General features: G+C 44.2%; 2 protein-coding genes across 9 annotated transcripts; both read left to right on the top strand.

Annotated features, from left to right (window-relative positions):
* Positions 1-5070: 5070 nt before the first annotated feature.
* Positions 5071-17435, top strand: LOC144068656 (liprin-beta-1-like). The gene is made up of 25 exons (XM_077593290.1): positions 5071-5220; positions 8773-8852; positions 9665-9870; positions 10442-10522; positions 10752-10865; positions 10931-11041; positions 11192-11284; positions 11376-11402; positions 11624-11726; positions 12575-12636; positions 12713-12764; positions 12845-12918; positions 13049-13122; positions 14106-14142; positions 14219-14345; positions 14414-14501; positions 14561-14825; positions 14884-14995; positions 15063-15151; positions 15958-16080; positions 16147-16272; positions 16343-16531; positions 16711-16848; positions 16922-16987; positions 17064-17435. The coding sequence occupies exons 2-25, from the start codon at positions 8789-8791 to the stop codon at positions 17133-17135; spliced, it is 2493 nt and encodes an 830-aa protein (XP_077449416.1). The 5' UTR covers positions 5071-5220; positions 8773-8788; the 3' UTR covers positions 17136-17435.
* LOC144068659 (protein mono-ADP-ribosyltransferase TIPARP-like) lies at positions 17079-21409 on the top strand. 8 transcript variants are annotated; one of them, XM_077593303.1, is made up of 7 exons: positions 17079-17125; positions 18190-18245; positions 18909-19377; positions 19441-19609; positions 19749-19936; positions 20015-20269; positions 20399-21409. In XM_077593303.1, the coding sequence occupies exons 3-7, from the start codon at positions 18911-18913 to the stop codon at positions 20835-20837; spliced, it is 1518 nt and encodes a 505-aa protein (XP_077449429.1). In that variant the 5' UTR covers positions 17079-17125; positions 18190-18245; positions 18909-18910; the 3' UTR covers positions 20838-21409. The 8 variants fall into 8 exon arrangements, with proteins under 8 accessions (XP_077449429.1, XP_077449430.1, XP_077449431.1 ...); XM_077593304.1 differs by lacking the exon at positions 17079-17125 and adding an exon at positions 17930-18090 and having other exon boundaries at positions 18895-19377; XM_077593305.1 differs by lacking the exon at positions 17079-17125 and adding an exon at positions 17930-18110 and having other exon boundaries at positions 18895-19377.
* Positions 21410-21539: the final 130 nt, after the last annotated feature.

Genomic DNA, 21539 nt, shown 5'->3' with positions numbered 1-21539 from the left:
AAGTCCAGCCCTTTTCCAAGGACGTTGACAGTTCTTTTTTGTTCAGACTTGAGTTCGCATCTTGTCACATGTCTCATCACGTGTGCGTACTCCACCGATTGTGTACTTTATCACTTCCAGGCTTGCTTGCATTGAAGTTAACATTTGACCCCAATATCATAATACCTTGCCAGAAGGACCGGTAATTTCTAAAGCTACTTCATTAGCAATTAAACACGGAGAAGAAATGTCAGCACTCCGATTATGGTGGGGGGGACTCACGTGTTGACTGACGATGGCCAACTGTGTTAGCTGTGTGTCACTACTTGCGTACAATTCGCCAACGTCACAGTCAAACCTTGATTACAGCAATCCGTGACTGAAACAAATAAGTTGACGCTTTGAATTTGGCTGCTTAGGCTGTTTTCTCAAAAACTTTCCCTGGTAACAAATGCAATTTTTTTGATTTGTCCCATTTAAATTGACACAAAATTTGAGTCTTTCTTCAAATAAAGGACATTTTTTTGCCCAGCAAAATGAGACGTCTATGTATTCGCACTTTAATGTTTAATGTCGGATGCAAAAAGAAGAAGTAAAACCACTTAATGACAAATTAACTGTGGCACCGCCAGCATGCTCTGTGGCATCCCGCTCAACAGTCCACACACATTAGTCTCTCGGAGGGATGATTTGGCGCTCTTGATGCAAGACGCCACTCCAAAGAAAATGTGAGAGAGGCAACGAGCGTGGATGATATTACGACGACGTGGAAACGAGCGGCGCGTTATTTTCCACGCTCGCCTGAATCAATGCTTGTTCTGCTGCTGTCCAATTTCCATCATGGCACACAAAGGAAACCGCCGAGTTAATGTTGGGTGAGGACAAAAGAATATTATTTAGCCATCTTTTTGTCTTTAATGTATTTATTACCGTCACAAGGGTTGAAAACAGTTGAAAACAGGTAAGTCAGGGACGAATAATACAAAAAAAACAGGAACAGCCAAGGAAACATACAAAGACGCTAGCACAAAAGACGATAGTCGTTACTTAGCTTCCAACAACGAGGTGACGCACTGGCAAAGGACACTGAAACAGGGGGTACACAGTGGTACCTCTACATATGAATGATATTACATACAAAATTTTCAGGTTGCAAAACCCTTTTAACATGCTTCATTGAAATCAGTTTAATATGATTATGTTACACTTCATAGTGCATTCCCTGTATATCAGATTGGTTCAAAATACTATATTTCAATTTTCCAAGAACGTTGAATTTGCAATTGAAATAGTTTTTGGTCTTCTTCTGGTCATTGTGTACGGAACCTGACAAACATATCTGTCCTCCCCCCCACCGGTTGGCTGTCACTTTCAATCATCTGCATTTTGCCGCAACGTCTTGTTTACGCCCCGTCAGAGTCCATCGCGGTGGGGTCCCTTATGTAATCCCGCCGTCATTATATACCCCTCAACAAAGTCGCCTAGTATTTTAAACCTTCACGCTGAACAGTCACCGTGAAGAGTGTCAGTGTGAAGCAAGCGTTTCACATTTCCAAACATCCCGTAAAAGATGCGTCTCGGCGACAAGCGCCATCATTTCCCCATCGCGGACGCCTTTGCCTGCCTTTGGCACACGGAGGACGGAAAACCCGTTGACCTTTGCGGCGGCGGGAGGCACACAAAGCTTACTGGGAGGGGAGCGAGCGTCCGTCTCATCTGAAAGGTTACAGCGGCGAGAACGGTGTAATTAAGTGCAAACGCCAGCGTGAGGGCGCTAAGTCTCGCGTGTGCTCGCTTTGGTGCAGTTTTTGTCTAAAAAGTCTGCTCGTTAACTCTTTATAGGCCACTTGTTGAACTCGTTGGCTGCCATTGACCGCATTGAGTCCAAAATTACAAGGCTGCACATACCTTGGATGCAAACCTAACGCTTACATGACATGGACAAGGACGCGACAAGAATTGAACAAAGGGGAAATAAGGGAAATAAATACACAGACATGGAGAATAGGTGAGTGACACAAGAAGGCAACAAATCTGAGACTATAGTCTGAGCAGTTACACAGGGAAAAATCCAAGACTAAATCAACAGCAAAACCCCATGAACCTAACTCTTACGAATGCTTCTAGATACGAAATGTTCCAGTTACGAATCGCTTTCACATGCAAATTACTGCTCCAATATACAAAAATAAGATCCAAGTTTTATTTTTTTACAGGTATTTATTTATTTATTTTTACTACTGCGAATGAAATGAAGAAGTGAACATGCTAATGCCACACAAGAAGTTTCCAAACCTGGGATTGAACCCTCGATCCCTGAACTGCAAGGCCAATTCATTTTAAATTTTGCGAGGGATTTGTTTAAAAGAAAACACTTAATTGTCATTTTATATGTTGCCAAAAACATAACTTACAGATATGTTCCTTACATTTCAAAAGATTTACCTTCAGATGCCAGACAAAAATGACTATGTGATGATTAAAAGTTAATTCCAATCATACTCAGGAAGTTCCATTTGGCACTGCTCCATCTTTTTCGATTGATCTGGCCTGACCTCACTGGAGCGTCATTAAATTTCACTTTCAAAGTGCACAGCCATTCCACTAATCGACTCCTACTAATTGAATGCAACGAGGCTTAGCGCAATTGGGCCAGCACAAAAATGGACATTCCGCGGGACACAAATGAGCTTCATGTCATCTCGAGACAAACATCTGGTGGACGCGGTAATAGAAATCCTGGAGTGAGATTTATTACCAGCCGGCAGCAAAGCGATTCATCACAATGTGACGTGGTGGTGGTGGTGGTGGTGGGGGGGGGGGGGGGGGGGGGGGGGGAGGGCGGGGGATCTTCAGGGGGGTTAAAAGCTTATTTGATGCTGGAAGAAGCACAAACACGTGCTTATAATAATAATAAAAAAAATAACAGCATGCTCTCAAAAACGATCTGTTTTTCTTTACGCACGTGCTGAAAATTCTCACTCAAGTGAAGAGCAGGTTAATATACGGAAAACGCAGAAAAAAAACTCAATCACTTTCCTGCTCGGTTGACAGCAAATATTATTGCTTTTATGCACGTTGGTGTTATCCAAATAATAATAATTTTGGGGGTGGGAAGATACAGCCGGCGGGATTTCAAGTGTTAGGAATGTGTGCCCCGTTTGCGAGTGTTTAGAGCGTTGGCCTCACATTTCTGAGATCAAAGTTCAATCGCAAGTTTGGACTTCCCTGCGTGGGTTTTCTCCGTGTACTCCGTTTTCCTCCCTCAACCTCAAAAACAGGCATGCTAGGCTAATTTACGCTAAATGGTCCCTAAATGTATGCTAAATGTATAGTAGGATTGATGTGGAAAATATTGGCTGTATGGATCTAGTGACAGATGGAATGCGCCAAACGGTAGGATGGATGTTATGAACATTGGAACAGAGTAATTGCTGGATACATGTTGTGAAGGATGAAATTAAAGACTGGTCTGATCAATGTTTCGAGAGTTGGATGATAATGAGAAAATAGTTCATTGGAGAGAGACTACTAGTCGTGAATTAGATGGTTCTTTTGACCATTTGATGGATTTACTGGAGTAATGGCTGGACAGAGGCAGGTTGAACATGCAGGCAGACTAATGACCCGATCTAGCAAAGGATAGATGTGAAAAACGGCTAATTGCTGGCCTGTCTGCTCGTCCAATAGCATGATAGGATGTTGGTGGAATCGGAGCCATGTCTGAACAAGGAGGAGATTACCTTGGAGACAGACTAATGTCTGACTGGTGCCCGGTTTATAGTGATGGCCAAACTTTTGAACGGATCTTTAAAATGTTGGTTTAGGATTCACATTTACAATTTAGACCATATTTGAAATACTGCAAGTCGCTAAATGTGAGAAAATATTTTGTGAACGTCGCCCATACCCGCTCGCTATTTTTAATAGCATTCCTAGCTCGCTATTTTTAATAGCATTCCTAATGCCAATTTGTACGAGAAAGTGAAGTGACGGCCATTCACGTCAGGTGCCAACGTCTAAATTAGATGTCACGTGTGATTAACTGCTGCATTGTCACCTCGCGGCTGCGTCTGTATTTTGAGATGCAAAGAGAGACCTGCATCACAGATTAGATTAGGATTACAATTAATATTATAGATTATGAATTTGAATGTCACTTTATCTGAATGTCACACACATTAGATTATCACCAATATCATCCATTTGCTGAAGTTAAAATGGATGGAAGATGTCTGTCATCTTGGATGGAGCTGAAGGGGTTAAAAGAACAGTGTTGGATATAATTCGGCAGGTGTAATGAAATGCAAATTTTCTCTCCGCGTTGTACCGGGGAAAGCCATTAAGATAACACTCACAAAAATGAAATGTGCCCTCCAGTGGGTCCTAATTATAACAATAATAACAGTAAAGGAAAATAGATGAATGGTCATGATAATAAAAATGAGTTTACATAATGTAAATAATTATAGCCACCAATGTCTGAGAAAAAGAAAAAAGTACCATGAATAATAATAATATAAATAATACTAACAAAATACAAAATACTACTTCTGATTAATATGTAAATAATGGAAAGGCAATGCAGAAGAATCTCAATGACTTTTTGAACTTGGTTGTCCTTGTAAGTAAATGTAATTATTATGGAAAAATGATAACTATTTGCAGATAGCGCAGAGTTTAAATTGAAAATCATATGTGCCTCCTGTATGGACAGGTACATCCAAGCAACAAGGTTGCCATGGTCACAGAGGGTCGGATGAGGTAACAAGGCCAGACACGATGTTTCCACAAAATACACATGTTTCAATATTTTCAGAAGAATAATATTAATGAAGATACTGTACTGTACTGTATAAATATAGAGGAAAATATTCGTGCAACTTCAATATGTATAAGTGTAATACAGCACTAAGCCGTCTGTGTGAGGAAATGTGCATAGAAATAACTCTAACGCCCTCTGCTGGTCAACACTGGCGTGCAGAAAAACTCACAATACAAATAACAGTTCATGCAAATTTAGTTTCAGCACAAGCGGCAGTTTTATTTTGAAAGACCTTGGCTGGCATCCTGCTTTCTTTTCCCTTCCAGGCGACGTGAAAGAATCGCCCTCCCTTTCACACAAGTCAAGTTAGTAAATCAGATTGTGGTGGTCTCGCAATGAAGCTACGCTGAAACCTCCTTCAAAGTGTCTACACTTTTCTCAAAGGATTTTTCATTATTCATATATTTGACCAACCGGTGAGTTTATTCAAGTTTTCTTTTACTTGTTTTCTGTTGAATTCATATTTGTAATCTTTTAAACTGTAAATTAGGAGCCATCACACACACACCATTTCACCCTGATCCACAAAAAAACATTCAATAAGCATTCAAGTAATATATATATTTTTAACATAACTTGACAGTATTACAATGTTTACATCAACATAAGCATTGTCTGGCACACACGTTTACAGTAACTGTCATCTCTACATTAGTGATTTTTAATGCATAAAGTGATTTTATTTTTAAATCCCTCAAGTGCAATTTGATGCTACGCAGCTTGCAGAATGCAAATTAAAAATAAACTAATTCTTAACTCAATGTTGGATTTTGAATTTATCATCTCCAGTGAGTGCAATGGCTGTCCGATCCATTTGAACTGGGAGGATTGACAGCAAATAAACACGCTTTCATGCAAAAGTCCCAGTTTCGATTGGAATGGACGTCAATTTGTGATAACCCCATTTCAATGAAAGGATGTAAAGCGCCACACGATTGGACGCCTTTCTCCTTCAATGGCTTTGAAGGAGTTAAAAAGCGTAAATATGAGTTCTAAATGGATAAATCGCACATGATCCGCATGCTGCATCCATTTAGTATGTGTTTGCTACTGACTAGTTGGGCAAATTAGTGTTTTTGGAACTCCTAATGTGGGATTGTTGTTGTTTACAGCGTTTTGCTGTAATGAAGTTAAAATCTTGATCTCATTTCAAATTATTGGCCTCTTGTGACCACAATAAGATGATGTTTTTTTCCATGGACTTGGGAGAGAGTTGACCCCAAATGTGGCAGGAAGCGCTTCCTGGCGAGCCCACGCCAGGCTTTTCCTGAGGGGTCGCTTCAATCCCTTTTATGGTTCCGTCCCGACGAGGTGGGAGCATTGCAGCCAGCCCGCGAAACGTGACAGCCGTAGCGGGGATGGGGAGCTTCTGTGGTCGCCCGCTGATTAACCGCCGGTTTTTCTTGGCCCAAATTCCTGACAGCCCGCAAAAACTTAAAATGCCGTGAGATCTAGGCACCTCGGAGCTCCCGCCATCTGATCCCACTGGTTTGTGGTAGGGGTAGAAAATAAAATTGCCCTCAAAGTGGGTACGTCCATCAGCGTGACCTCGGCGGTGCCCGAGCAAAAGTCCGCTGAAGCTGGAGTGTCAACAAAGACCATGTGACGTTCACTAGCAGCTTCAAATTCTGAGTTGTGTTGGCCAAGGACTGTTTTTCTTCACTGGATAAATTAGATTTTCCAACATGAAAGCGTAGTTGCCCCTTAACCCTTTTTTTTCCAGACGTCCATTTCCGTTGCGAATGAAGCTTGATTTTTCGACTATATTTTTCAACTAGTTGCAAAGTGTAAAAAGACATTTTAACAACAAAGAAGCTTAAAAAAGTACAAATGAAAGAGCAGACTAATGCCTAAGCAGCCAAATTCAAAGCATTGCCATATCCGTTTTATTATGAAACAACTTAACACGGATTTCCTTGTTTTTTTGGTGTTGTTGTTTTTTACCTCTGCGATCTCTGACCGCATTAGATTAGAATTTTATTTCATCCCGTATTCGGGAAATTTCCTTGGTCGCAGTAGCAAGACAGACACACAAGACATTGTAGACCTAGGTAAAAAACTGGAGCCACACACAGGAAGCATTACACCATTGTTACAAACATATCCTGCGAGTTTGATGCAAATCCCTTTATTCATTCTTGAGTTAATTACCAAGATATTAGTTTATCACTAGTAGACATCCATTCTTGCTCAAACTTGGATTGCCATCACTGTCCATGTCAGCCAATTATTTAAGGCTTAAAAATAACACTTCAATCTACCTGACACTTTGAGATATTGTATCGTCTTAATCATGCCACAGAAAAAAAAGTTGCTTTATAAAATCTGTAAGGCTAATTTTAACATTGTGTATGTTTACGTACAATTCAAAAGTGGCCCCTAAAATGATCCCTGCTGGACTCATTAGCGTAGGTTCATCAACCTTATGACTTTTTCCAGTTGCCCATCTGGTAGGAGTTAAAAATATATTATTTCAGCCTACTTTGGCAGCTTGTTTAGTCGAAACGTGCTTTTCGTGACCTAGATTGGTGGCGAGTGTGCGAAGGTGCTTACAAACAACGTGTAAAAAAAAAAGAAGGACCGTTGTGTCAAATGTAAATAAAGCGCCGATGCTTGTTTAAATTTCAAAACGAATGATTGGTAGCGTAGTCATCGGATACCCGGTAGGAATCTAACATCTGCGTTTCTTCAACGCATTCCGATCCGACGCAAGATGAGCGCTCGCTGTGTTTTGTTTGAGTGAGTGAAGAAGGCAGAGGTGACGAGGGTCCAAGAAGTCAGTGGGGTCGTCGGTACCAGGCGCTTCTGGGAGTTTGGGAGCGTTAACTTTCTCAGGAATGTGCGTAGGGTGGCTCGAGTGCACGTTATCAACCCTCGCTCGACCTCCTTGCGGCAATATTTTTCTCAGTACACTTGCCATAATGTCGTGATATGATATAAGATCACATGGCATATCCTACCACAAGATGTTTATTAGGGAGTTAAGCCAAGCAAAATTGAGGAGCGGGTGGGAACAGTTAACATAGGGAACCAAGGGGAAGAAAATGCATTCATTTTCTGAACTGCTTATCTTCACAAGGGGCGCTGGAGCCTGTCCCTGCGAACCACTGGCACCAGGCAGGGGACACACTGCATCGGTGGCCGGCCAATCGCAGGGCGCAAGGAGACAAAGGACAATCCGGCAATTTAGAGTGTTCAACCAGCTAGCTTAGCATGTTTCTGGGATGTGGGAGGAAACCGGAGTACCCGGAGAACACCCACACAAGCCCGGCCGGGGAGAACATACAAAGTCCTTACAGTGATGACCGAGTTGGGATCGAACCCTCGACCCCAGAACTGCGAGGCCGATGCGCTGACCACTGCTGAATACTCTAAAGTTGATATTTTTAAATTTCATGCTATTAAGTCTGCATGCCATTGACAAGGATAGACGTCCAATTAGTTGAAGCTGGGAGGATTGGGAATGCTTCTATTTCAGTAACATTGAGCTAAATGATTGGTTAAACTCAAAAGTTGTTCCACTTCTTAGTGAGCGTATTCTGAATTTTGAGCAGGATTATTATATTATGATAACTGAAATACGGTATGGATTTTGGAGGCATCCGCTTTATTTTTCTTCTTGTTGAGGTGAAAAGCTCACAGCTGATCAAACACAGCTTGCACCCCGCTGCGATGAGTGCTTTTCCGTCGTCCCGCGGAAATACCTGCAGAGAGAACATTTTACGCCGAAAAGATGACGTTTTATCACAAGGTTCTTGTGTTGTGCCAACCACGCAGGATATGATGTCAAGCCCATGTTGACCAAATATAATGAACAAGGAGTTCCACTGTTCTCAAATGAGTTGGTTGGGCTTACAGCATTTGTGGGAAAATTTCAATCAATCACTGACGGCGTGTTCCACGTGTGCCGTTTGAAACGGTTCGACTCAAGATGTTTTTCTTCAAGTGATTTTCTTCTTCCACGCCAGGTGATTAGAGGAGAAGATGATGTCCGACGCTAGCGAGATGTTGGCAGCCGCCTTGGAGCAAATGGACGGGATCATTGCAGGTAGGAATTGAGGAGCTGCACATCTGGAAGGAATTGCAGTGCATGCTGGGAAAACAACCCCCAATTCTACTCCTACCTTCTATGTAATGCGAGCCCCTCAGAATTTTAGCTTTGGAATATCGTCGCTTGTTCCTGCCACTGGATAGCTTCCTTGCAAAAACAAAAAAAAAAGTTTCCATTGTTCAGCAGCGTGACGCATGCTAATGATTTTTCAAGCATTGGCACGTTAGAGTGTCGGCTTGACTTTTTTCCGCAGAACTTTCCAATGGGAGGAAAGATCGCACGAGGAAAGGCCCCCAACCCCCAAAACATCCTTGCAGAGTGAATCATACGGGTTAACATCAACGTGTTGTCTTCCATTGACAATGTGAGACGTTCAATCCGATATTAGAGGGTCTACCGGGCGTCTATCGTTGATATTGGCAGACAATGGGCAACTCCTCATTTATTCTTAAAAGTTTTAAACTTGTTTTTTTACGTTTCAGAACAAAAAGGGTCATATTAAATGTCCTTTATTATTATTTTTAAATAGCTTAAATGTTTAAACCTACAACTGCAATGATTCATTTTTTGTGTTAAAAAGGTTACTTGTTATAGTGCTATTTTCTTTATCAGCTTCTAACCAAATCTTCGCTTTCCCCATTTTTATTTCCCGTATTTTCCGCTCTATAATGCGCAACCAAAACCCAATTTTATTTCATGTTTGAATCAATATTGTTTAATTATTATATGAAATTCCATCTATTTGATGTATAATACAACTCCTTACGACCACTACGACTACTACAGCGTTGTCGTCTTTGTCGCGTCAGGCTCTAAAGCAATGGACTACTCCAACGGTCTATTCGACTGCCAGTCGCCCACGTCGCCCTTTCTGGGAGGCCCGCGAGTCCCGCATTTGTTGGAGGACCTGCGCGGGGTTCTGGAGCTGATGGACAACGAGGAGAGGGACAACCTGCGCTGCCAAATCCCCGACTCCACCGCCGAGGGTCTGGCCGAGTGGCTGCAGGGACGGATGGTAAGGAAGCGAGCCCAGAATCCCACGCCAGCGGGGCGGCGGAGACGCTGAGCAGACGTGAGCCTGGTTAAAAGTAGCGCTCTGACATGCTGACGGCGCTTCCACATATGGAATGGAATGATTTCCAGCCGACATACCCGGGCCGTCCTTCTTCGTCCTTTGTGGTCGTCTTGTCAAAGCCAGTGTAGTTATGGCATTGACTCCAATCGGACATATGTCAGTGGTCTTAACTGTTCCAGACCGTTTAACCAATGAGATTTCTCCGGAAAAAAAGAAGCACCTGACGCTGATTGAACTTGCAAGACACCAGATTGGTGTCAGAACAAAAGCCCCTTGGGGAATAGTTTGCCCACCCCTGGATTAGAACACCATAAATGAGACCAATCCATTTGAAGTGGGAGGTCTGCCAGTGAGCCAACACGGCCTCCTACTCCAAATAGATTGGTCGCCAATCGCCGTCTAGGGCAGTCGAGGAGTTAACATTGGATGTGCTTGACATTTAGGACTTTATTGCAATTTCGAGCTGGAAAAATTGCGTTTTGATCTCTAAAAAAAGTCTTCCCTGTTGCAGACAAATGGCCAGAGCTCAGAGACAGTCGACCAGGAGCGCTTAACCCGACTGGAGAGTGACAAAGAGTGTCTAATCCTTCAGGTTTGTCTGCTTGGCTTTCTTTTGGAATTCAGAACCAGAAACACCTGCTGTTTTTTCCCTTGCATTGACGGCGCTAGACGACCGATCCATCTGAAGTGGGAGGCCTGGGGAGAGGATTGACCCTCTATTAGGGATAAACTAGAATTTAAATGGAGTTTTTAGAGCCAATTAGAAGCATTTTGGGGGGGAAAAATCCACCTAGATCTGGAAATCTTATGTCCGTCCGTAGGTCAGCGTCCTGACGGACCAGGTGGAAGTGCAAGGTGAGAAGATCCGAGACCTTGACAACTGCCTGGAGCGCCACCGGGAGAAGCTCTGCGCCACCGAGGAGCTGCTACAAAAGGTACGAAGGAGACACCGCCCGCGGCGACTTTAGTCGCAGCAGCGGCGTAACGATCCGCTCCCAAGGAGCTGCTGACCCGCTCGGCGCTGGAGAGCCAGAAGATGGAGTTAACGGCGGAGGTGTCCGGACTGAAGCTGAAACTGAGCACGGTGGAGCGAGAACGTATAGATAACGAGGTGGGATCTTCTGGAAGCGCCGCGTGTGCTCCCGGCTATTGTTTGGAGCATGGCGGAGGTCCGTCGCACTCCGTCTGGATCACGCGACGACATGTGTTTCATGTCCAAAGACCACGTCTGGGAAAATCACAGCTCGCTTCTCCTTCGCAGGACTTGTGCCAGGAAGTGAGCACGCTACGTTTGCACCTCGCTGAAATCGAGAGCGAACGACTGCAGTGCGACAGGAAAACCAAAGCTTGCGAGGTGAGTTTTGGCGCCACTTCGGGTGATGACTGACGCCTTTTAACTTTCCACTTCTCTTAACCTGTTTCTGGGATGCTAACGCCCCACGAAGCCTGCCAAGCGGACGGTGGGAATCGAGGTGAAGGTTTGCGTTCCCCATCTTCTTCTTCTTCTTCTCCTACCTTCTTCTTTTTGTGGTCTTCTGCTGCTTGCTCCTCACCGCTTTCCCTGAATTTTCTTCACTGCGGATGTAAGCGCTTGCCCTCGTGACACCGGTCCCAAAACTTATCGCCACAGTTCGATCGCTTCTAAACGGACGCTAAGTCAGCATTATTTTGTGACGGATGAATTGGCGTGCAGGAAGAGCTGCAGCTGCTACAGCGGGAGCTGGAGGAACGAGAGGCGGAGCTTCGGAGGTTCAAGGACGACAGCCCGCCGAGGGTGACGGAGGCAGCAGAGAGAGGTCAGCGGTTGTCTTGCCGTTTTGATCGGAGGAGCTGATTGTTTTCGTTTTGTTTTGTTGTCAAAATGGTAACAAATCATGTTATTTTTTATTGAAAATACAAGGAAAGGACTCTGAATTTGGCCCAAGCAGACAAATTCAAAGCATCGCGATATTAGTTAGAATTAAATTATAATTTTGACCTGTAATCCTGCAAGTATATTAATAACAATAGTAATGCCTCTTCCTTACGTTAACTTGAACACAAACAAAGTGAATACTTGATATTTTTTTATAATTGTGCAAAAGTGTAAAACACATGGTAGATAACAAAAAAATAGGCCCTTTCAATCGAAGAATGCGCTCATATATATTTTTAAAGGAACGTATAATAAAGGTTTAAAAAAAACTACACAAATGATTATGTTGAATGAAGGTTAGAAAAACAGGTTTTCCAAAAACTATGAATTTGTTCGCCGTTATATCACATTATTGGAAAATGGAAATTGAAAAAATCAATTTTGTGCAATGGTTCTGAAACACGAGCAGTCAAAGCCAGGAATCCAAGAATTAGCAGGGGGGAAAAACATTGAATTTTGCACAGATTCCTTCTATTTTGTCTCAGTCTCGCTCTGGTTCAAACAGAGGCTACTAGACTTCCTCTTTTCCTGTTAATCCTCAACGTATCCTCGCAGCTATTTGCATTCTACCCGACCTTCCGCTCTGTCTTAATCCCGTCGAGGCGTTTCCACGCCAATAAGAATATTTGCACAGAGCCGCCGTGATTAGACGGACCGCTTCCATTCCGCCCCAACGCTCAAACAAACGTGGAAGCGGGCTGACTGGGCGCGCATTTGCATCCCCGCCAGATGCCGAAATATCCCAAATAAAGACGCAGTTGGACGCGCTAACGTCGGCGAACGACCAAAAGGTGCGCAAAAACAAACCCCAGGCCGTTTTCGACACCATCAAATCGCCGATGTCTCATCTTTTTTTTTTCTCACTAGGAGCGACGGATTAAAGAGTTGGAGAGAACTCGAGTTCCTGAAAAACTCAAAGGTAGAAAGCAAACTCCAGTACTGACAGCGTTTTTTGGGGGGGGAAGCGTCCTGATATTTTTTTGCCCTTGTCCCCGAAAGAGGACGACTACGCCGACATCCCAGATGAGGTCAGGCTGGTGTCGGAGGGCGAGACAGGAAGGATCTCCGTGGAGGTAAACACAAGCCCACCGTCGCACACTTCCTTTCGACGTCAGTCGCAAATCCACACTCATTATGAATCCCTCTCTTTTGGCGAAATATGTGGCGGCTTCTTCCTGTTTTCCTTCCTCGTCCTCGCTGCAGTCTAGTCCCGGCATCGCGGTGCTGGAGGAGGTGGAGGAACTGGACCGAGAGCGACAGCTGCAGGCAGCTCAGAGGTACTACATTGCTACCTCTACTTACGAAATGAATTGGTTCCAGAAATGTGTAAATTGGATTTTTTGTCAGTAGAGACACATATTTTTAACCCTAATCCATACCTGTCAACCCTGCCGATAACTGCCCTTCTAAATTATTATGATTCCCCTTACAAACCCCCCAAAAAACTTACAAACACCGTACGACTCGTACGGTGTTTGTAAGGTTTTTTGGGGGTTTGTAAGGGGAATCATAATCATTTAGAAGGGCAGTTATGTCGTACGGTGTTTGTAAGGTTTTTTGGGGGGTTGTAAGGGGAATCATAATCATTTAGAAGGGCAGTTATCGGCAGAGGTTGACAGGTATGCTAATCCATGAATACCCATTTGTTATGGGGTACGTGAGAAACATCCAAATATGTGAGAAAACACCCAAAAAGATGAGAATCTTTATTGTGATTTTCTTTGCTTTTGTGCTTTCTGTTCTGCAACATTTATTTCAGAGTATATTGTATAAAACAAACTATATATACTTTTAGCAGTATATTATTTTAATTCACATAAGAAAAATTGCAATTTTTCACTTACTGGTTCTGCAAAGTTTGTTTCCATAGTGTAAATATAAATAAAAACTACAGTATTTTGTGTATTTTTTTAACCTGCGGATTATTTTGTAGTTTGTAGCCCTTTCACTGCCATTGACAGTTATATACCTCAAAACCATTTTAATTATCTGGCCCGAAATCAGCTGGGATAGGCTCCAGCACCCCCCGTGAACCTAGAGAGGATAAAGCAGTTCAGAAAATGAGATGAGATGAGAACTTTTTTACCTGATTCCGGTCTTAAAATACCTGATTGGGCACCATTTCCGATCACATGTTCAAATCTGGTACGTCCGGTAGTTTTTAACTCATACACGGCCATCAACGCCGATAGATCCAGTCCATTTGAACCAGAAGGTTAATTTTTTCCCCTCCTCTTTGTTACCACGTGGTGATTTTTAGATCGTTTGAGGTGCCTCCAAGCAACGGCGAGGAAAAGGTGAGCTCGCCCTTGTTCAGGTCAGAACCGCTTCTTGACTCATGTGTTCAATTGACATCTTTATTTCTCTGTCAAGGCAATAAACAAGAGTAGAATTTTGGCCAATGAAGAGCCATTTGGCGGCAGGCGGGTCCGCGCCTCCTTGGGTCGAGGATTATTCAAACTGCGTGGAACCAAACGCACGAATAGCACGCCAAATCTTGGTGAGTCAAATTTTCCAGTCGTTTTATTCGGGAGTGCATCGAGCATTGCATCGAGCGTGTCCACGCAGTTGAGACGGAGCGCAAAGTCCCGGAAGCCTCGAACTCGCCACCCGAGTGCAAGAAAAAGTCCAAAGGCTTGAGGAAGTTCCTGGGCAGGTACGCCGCCCGAACGCCGGCGTCCAATGGTCTCCTCCGTGACGCTCTCTTTCCCTCAGGCTGAGAAGAAGCCCCTCCGCGTCCTTGAACTCAGACGACCAAGCCGAGTTTCAACGCGGCGGCGTGCGGGCCACGGCCGGCCCTCGCCTGAACCCGTCTGATTCCCCCATCGGCGCGGCGGACGTCCCGTTCTCGCGCTGGAGCCGGGAGGACGTTTGCGAGTGGCTTCACGAACAAGGCTTGGGCTTGTACGCCGCGCCGGGTCACAACTGGATCAAGTCGGGGCAGAGCTTGCTGTTGGCCTCGCAGCACGACCTGGAAAAGGTGCGCGCCGGCGGACGACACGGGCTTTTCGCGTAACAGCGCGCTCTTTCCTTTCTAGGAGCTGGGCATGAAGCACCCTCTCCACAGGAAGAAGCTCCAGCTCGCCCTTCGAGCGCTTCACTCGCAAGAAGACCTCCCGAAAGGCAAACTGGACCACAACTGGGTCACTCGTGAGTGGACATCCATTTTCGAGCGTTCGTGGGATGCCGATTGCACCAATCCGTGCGTGTGTTCCAGGCTGGCTGGACGATGTCGGGCTGCCGCAGTACAAGAGTCAGTTTGACGAGGCACGAGTGGACGCGCGCATGCTGCACTACATGACTGTGGTCAGAATAACACGCACACGCCTTCACATGTTGATGTTTTCAATGCGGTCCAGTGGGTCTCAAAAGGAATAGCATCAAAATGTCTATATTTTTGTCATTTTTATTCAAAACAAAAAGAGAAATTTACAAAGATATGATTTATCCATGCTATTTTAGTCATGTTTTAACAGTTTGAGAGTTGAATCTAACCAGAGTGTACTTTTGGTTACATTAGGGGTGCCAAACTCGGTTTAGTTGGTGGGCCATATTCGCCCTCATGGTTCAGAAAATGAACGATGAACTAGACTTGAGTGGCGGCCCGGTGATGAGAGGTTAGCGTGTCGGCCTCACAATTGGGGGACCTGGGTTCAAATCCAGGTCGGTCCACCTGTGCGGAGTTTGCATGTTCTCTGTGTGGGTTTTCTCCAGGTACTCCGGTTTCCTCCCACATTCCAAAGACATGCGTGGTAGGCTGATTGGACACTTTAAATTGTCCCTACGTATGAGTGTGAGCGTGAATAGTTGTTTGTCTCCTTGTGCCCTGCGATTGGCTGTCCACCAATTCAGGGTGTCCCCGCCTCTGGCCCAAAGTCAGCTGGGATATGCTCCAGCACCCCCTGCAACCCTAGTGAGGATAAAGCGGTTCAGTAAATGAGATGAGACTATACTTGAGTAATCTTAACTACATTTATTCCATTGGAATCTTTCCCATATCATTAAAGGGAGCCCGTGTACCACGGATAGTACTCGTACCCCACTTTGAGGACCACTGATTTAGCATATCGCTAAATCAATAAGATAACATAACAGTGGTTTCTGTGTTTTAGGAGGATCTCCTGTCCCTGAAGGTGGGCAGCGTTCTCCACCACCTGAGCGTCAAGCGAGCCGTCCAGGTTCTGCGTCTCAACTCCTTCCGATCCGACTGTTTGCGACGCCGGCCCACGGACGAGGTACATTGGCGGCTCGCCGAATGTTCGGACGCCGCGCCCTCAACATTTCCTCCTGGTCGCCCTCAGAAGCAGACGCGACCGTCCGACGTGATCCAGTGGAGCAACCACCGAGTGATGGAGTGGCTGCGGTCCGTGGACCTGGCGGAGTACGCGCCCAACCTCAGGGGCAGTGGCGTTCACGGGGGTCTCTTGGTGAGGATGTTTGCCGTGCTACTTTCATTAGGAACGGCTCCAGGGGAACACTGATTTTGCCGCCCACCAGGTTCTGGAACCGCGTTTCACGGTGGACGCCTTGGCCCTCCTGCTTAACATCCCGCCGGGGAAAACGCTACTTCGGCGCCACCTCGCCACGCATTTCCACCTGCTCGTGGGAGGGGAGGCGCAAAAGCTCAAGCAGGAATGTCTGGAAAACCCAGACTACGTCGTGCTCACCGCCGCCGCTAGAGTCAAGGTGGGAAAATTTTACTCTTTCGGCGCCATTCATAGATGTCCGATGACATGAGTTTATCGTTTTAGCCGTCCGATCCATTTGAACGGCCAATGAAAGAACGCTGCCACCCCAAACGGATTGGACGTCTGTTGCCGTCGATGAATTAAAGCTAAAAACGGTTTCTCTTTACTTCCCGGTAGCCTCGACTTCTGTCGTTCGGAAATTTCGGGACGCTGCGGAAGAAACGACACGACGACCTGAGCGATTACGTGTGCCCGATGGATGTGGGAGGGCGGCCCCTCCCGGACCCCGAGGACCAACTGGAGCAGTTAGAGCAGGTATGACTGTTTGTCGGCCGTCGTTCCGCCGTGTTGTCGTTCTCTCGCCGATAACACGTCTGTCTCGGGTCAGATGGACGACTCCGAAGGCGCCGTGAGGCAGATCGGAGTCTTTTCGGAGGGAATTAATAATCTGACAGTATGGCAAAGTTTATTACCTAAATATGTTTTTTTGTTCTTATTGTCACTTGCCTAATTTTACGCCCTGCTTTCAGAGCATGCTGGAGGACGGGGATGTCTTCCGCGAGATCTCAGAAAACCCACGAGAGGACGACCGGTCAGATTAGAAAAAATAAATCAAATAAAAATAACAAGTAACGCTGCAGTTGCTGTGAGTGAGAATGTGTAAGGAAATCAGCTCAACATGGAATGAAGTAATTTTGGGAGAAGTTTTGTTATAAAAATCGTCGGGTCAAAAAATAAATCAAATAAAAATAACAAGTAACGCTGCAGTTGCTGTGAGTGAGAATGTGTAAGGAAATCAGCTCAACACGGAATGAAGTAATTTTGGGAGAAGTTTTGTTATAAAAATCAGCTGCATGAAGTTCTCTAATGTTTTTTTAAGCAATAAACCATTTTTAAAATTTTCTACGACTTTTCTTTGCTATTAAGTGCTGGTATATATATATATATATATATATATATATATATATATATATATATATATATATATATATATATATATATATATATATATATATATATATATAATAATCATCACTGACTGCTGTCAAATCATTTCAAATTCTTCTACTAATGATTTTATACTAATTTGCAAATTTCACTTTACACATTAAGACAACAAAGGAAAATTCCTTTTTCTCCTTTCATGATAAAAGTGCTACAAATATAAATATATATAAATATATATATATATATATATATATATATATATATATATATTTATATATACATATATATATATATATATATATATTTATATATACATATATATATATGTATATATATATATACATATACATATAAAAGTGTAAAAAATAAATAAACACATTAAAAATACTAGAAAAAATAAAAATAACAAGACCCCAGAAATGTTCAAAGCTCCTTTTTTATTCAGGCACAATTAGTGTACTTGAAAACAACCTGGGAACCATCTTGCTTAAATGTTGTTTATCGTCGTCCATCGTCTGTCTTTCTCGTCTTCGGTTGCTGAACGGTGGTTCCACCTTCTCGTTTAGGCAGGTAACTTTGTCCAATTAGGCTAATAAGCCTCCAAGCCGGGTGAATACTCTCCCTGCAAAGTAACTGAAGTACAAAGTGAATGACGTTTGCTTGACATTCCTTTGTATAATTTCTTTGTTCTTGTTTTTTTTTAAATAGATGCACCAGCACTAAGCCCCTTGGAAGCTAGTTATCGGTGGAACTGACTGTACAGGGTAAGTACTTTTCTAGTATCTACGGTAACAGAAGACTAACTTAATGTCTTAACCTTTTATGTTTTGGAGCCTCACAAACATCACGTGATAACTAAACGTGACATGTCGTGTTTTTTAAGTTTTTTAATTAACACTATGTACTGCCAGCCTGAACAGTTTTAACATTTCAATTCAGGCGTGTACTTATCAAAAAGTTTTATTTCCATAAACTCCATCAGTATCATCCACAAAATTGGATTCTGAACCAAATAAATAGGAAGTTATAGGCAAGGGTTGAAAATAAATCGTTTACAAACTTTAATTGACAAGTTGAATTTCATGTGAACGGTACTCCCTTTATTGACCACCGGAGGAAGCCCCGTACCAAATTTTGGAAAACAAATTCACCCTTTTGCTCTCAGATGTGTATGCAATTCCCACAAAACGAATCCACTGACTGCCATCCCTCCCAGTCCAAGTTGATTGGACGTCTGTCCATGGCATAGGAATGAGTTAACAGTAGTTCCGTTTTTAATCTCACAGGCATATCAGAGCTCTTAAATGGCCTAAAGCTAAGTTCTTTTAGTGTCTTTGGAATTTTTTTATTGGCACACATATTTGGATATGCAAATTTTTCAGATGATGTTCCATAATGTTTTGCAAAAAGCAGTCTGTTTTTGCCAGGGATGAAGAACACGCTACCTGCAAGATCCTCCCAGGATGCTCCACAGCGGGCATACCAGTCCAGCACACGGCTAGTGCCCGCTCAAGTGGACGTCACATGGATGGCGGCGCCGTACTTCCTCGACGCTCACATTCCCCCAAAGTACCCCCCCGATGGCGAAAGCTCTACTTGGTCTGCCACCCGCAACTCGTTCGCCAGCCTCCCGCCTCCGCCGCCGAGCCCAAATGTCGCTCCCGTCCCTGCCTTTTACACCTGGAAAGCCGACCACGTGGATATCTGCGACAATTTCCTGCTCGGTATTTGTCTGGCGCCCGACTGGTGCGAGATGCACCACACGCCGTACCCCTTTTTCTGGCAACTGTACAACACCTTGACGGACAGCTGGACGCACGTCAAGCCCAGTGCCCAACTGCTACTGGAACGCATGTACTCCAACGTCAATCAGGAGACCGTGAGACTCAAGGAAGGGTAAGTCCGATGATTGATTATCGGTTTACCTCAACTCCGGTGTGTTCCGATGTTCCTCCGCAGACCGGTCACCTTCACCTTGAGTCTGGATGACATGGAGATTGTGGACTTCCACAAATACAGTAGCGCCAGAAGACTGAGCAACTCAGAGAGTCGGCTCAGGAACCCGCATTTCCCCGCCAAGTGGCGGATTTACTGGTGGAACAGCGTGAAATGGATGGAGTATGATCAGGTTCCCGTTCATTTTCTACCAGGTTTTAGATTTGGGGTTCATGTTACCAACCCAGTTGGCAATTTGACGGAAAAAATGTTTTTTTATGTGGTAAAAATAAGGCAACAAGTTTAAAGACCTTGATTGGGCTGGTTTTCAGGAGGTGTCTGCCCTGCTCCAGGCCAAAATGGCCACCAAGGAGGTGGAGTGCTTCTTCATGGTCAACTCGCAAGAGTACAAGGTGGACTTCACCACCATGATGCAGAGCAACGTCACCACAGGCTTTGTTAGAGACGTCCGTTGTCGACCCGTATACCGTTCAATCAAGAGCCTTCACCCGCACCTCAAGTGGGTAACCGGGCTTGCTAAGTGCTGTATTTTTCTTTCAATTTTGGGATGGTGGAGCTTCAATACCTCACTCTACAGGACAGGAGTCCAGATGGAGCCCGTCTTGTCTGCTTTTGATCCCAACTTCAATATGGTTCCTTTGGAGTCCACATTGTTACCCCCCTCTTGGCGTCTGGGCTTGGAGGCGGACTGCAGCTTGGTGGACGTTCCGGTCGGCACCCAGGTTTTCCTGTCCATCCGGGAATTCTTCTACACCACCATTCCCGAGAATGAGGTGGATATCGTTGTCATCCAGCAGGTCCAGAACTTTGTGCATTGGGACAAGTACCAGAGGTAATTTTTTATTTATTTTTTATTTAAAGGCACGCGCGTTTCTTTTAATCACAGCTCGGAACCATGGAAATTTACAGATACTTTCATCCTCCCGTTAGTTGTGGTGACTCTTCCATTTTGCTCTGGTAGACACAAGGCGTTCATGGAGAGAAAGTACGCTGGTTCAGACGTACGTGTGGAGTATCACCTTTTCCACGGTACTACCTTAGATGCCGCGGAGAGCATTTGCCGCAACAACTTTGACCCGAGCTTGGCCGGCACCAACGGAAGGGCCTTAGGCTACGCCACCTACTTCTCGTCCTTGGCCAGCTTGTCCCACGCCTACGCCGTCAAGACGACGCCCGACGGCCTGCGCCACATGTTCTTGGCTAAAGTCCTGGTGGGGAGGGTGACCAAAGGGAACCCCGAGTACCACCTACCGCCCTCCCAAGACTCCAGCGCCGATTTTTACGATGCCTGCGTGGACTGCGAGTTCAGTCCCAGGATATTTGCGGTTTTCAGCAGCTGGCAGTGTTACCCGTCCTACCTCATCAGGTACAAAGATCTGAATGGCGTCGTCGAGCTCTAAGCCGTCGAGCCATCTGGAGTCTGTCCGTTCTGTCAGGAGTAAGTTAGGTCATGACAAAGAAAATGTTTTCAGGTCCTTCTAAGTTCCCTTTTATTTGTTCTTCAGCAGACCAAAAATAAGTACCTGTTGATTTTAAAATGGATAAGGTGTTGTCTAATTGCTAGTCTCGATCGGTGCCTAAATATTCACTTTGAATCTGGTGGTCATTTTAAACACCGCATTGCACTTAGTTAAAAAAAACTATCATATTTTCCATATACTACAGTTCAGTTTTGTCGTTATGGATTTTTTTTTTTAAATAAGATGTTGCTAAGATTATTTACTGGGTCTTCTAGGTTCTTTTTTTTTTATTCACGTTGTTTAGCAGACCCAAATAGCCTTTGTTTTTGAAATTGGGGAAGTGCTGTCTAAATTGCTAGTTTCGGTCTGTGCTTGTATAGTATTCCCTTTGAATGTGATTTTCATTTAAAACACTGCATTGCACTTTACTTCAAAACTGTATTTCTCGTTCACTACAGTTGAGTTTTGTTGTTAAGAACCAAATCTTTATTAAAATGCTGTTGCTAAAAGGATTCACTGTTTCATTTTACAGTTGAGATAAATGTGATTTTCTTAGCTTGTTTTTCTTTCATTACAGTACTTGTAATCTCTGCAAGTTTGCATGCATGTCAACAAGTCACGAAAGAAAAGCTATTCACAAAA

The sequence above is a fragment of the Stigmatopora argus genome, chromosome 23, assembly GCF_051989625.1.
Source record: "Stigmatopora argus isolate UIUO_Sarg chromosome 23, RoL_Sarg_1.0, whole genome shotgun sequence".
Taxonomy (NCBI): domain Eukaryota; kingdom Metazoa; phylum Chordata; class Actinopteri; order Syngnathiformes; family Syngnathidae; genus Stigmatopora; species Stigmatopora argus.
This window is presented reverse-complemented; position numbering and strand designations above follow the sequence as displayed.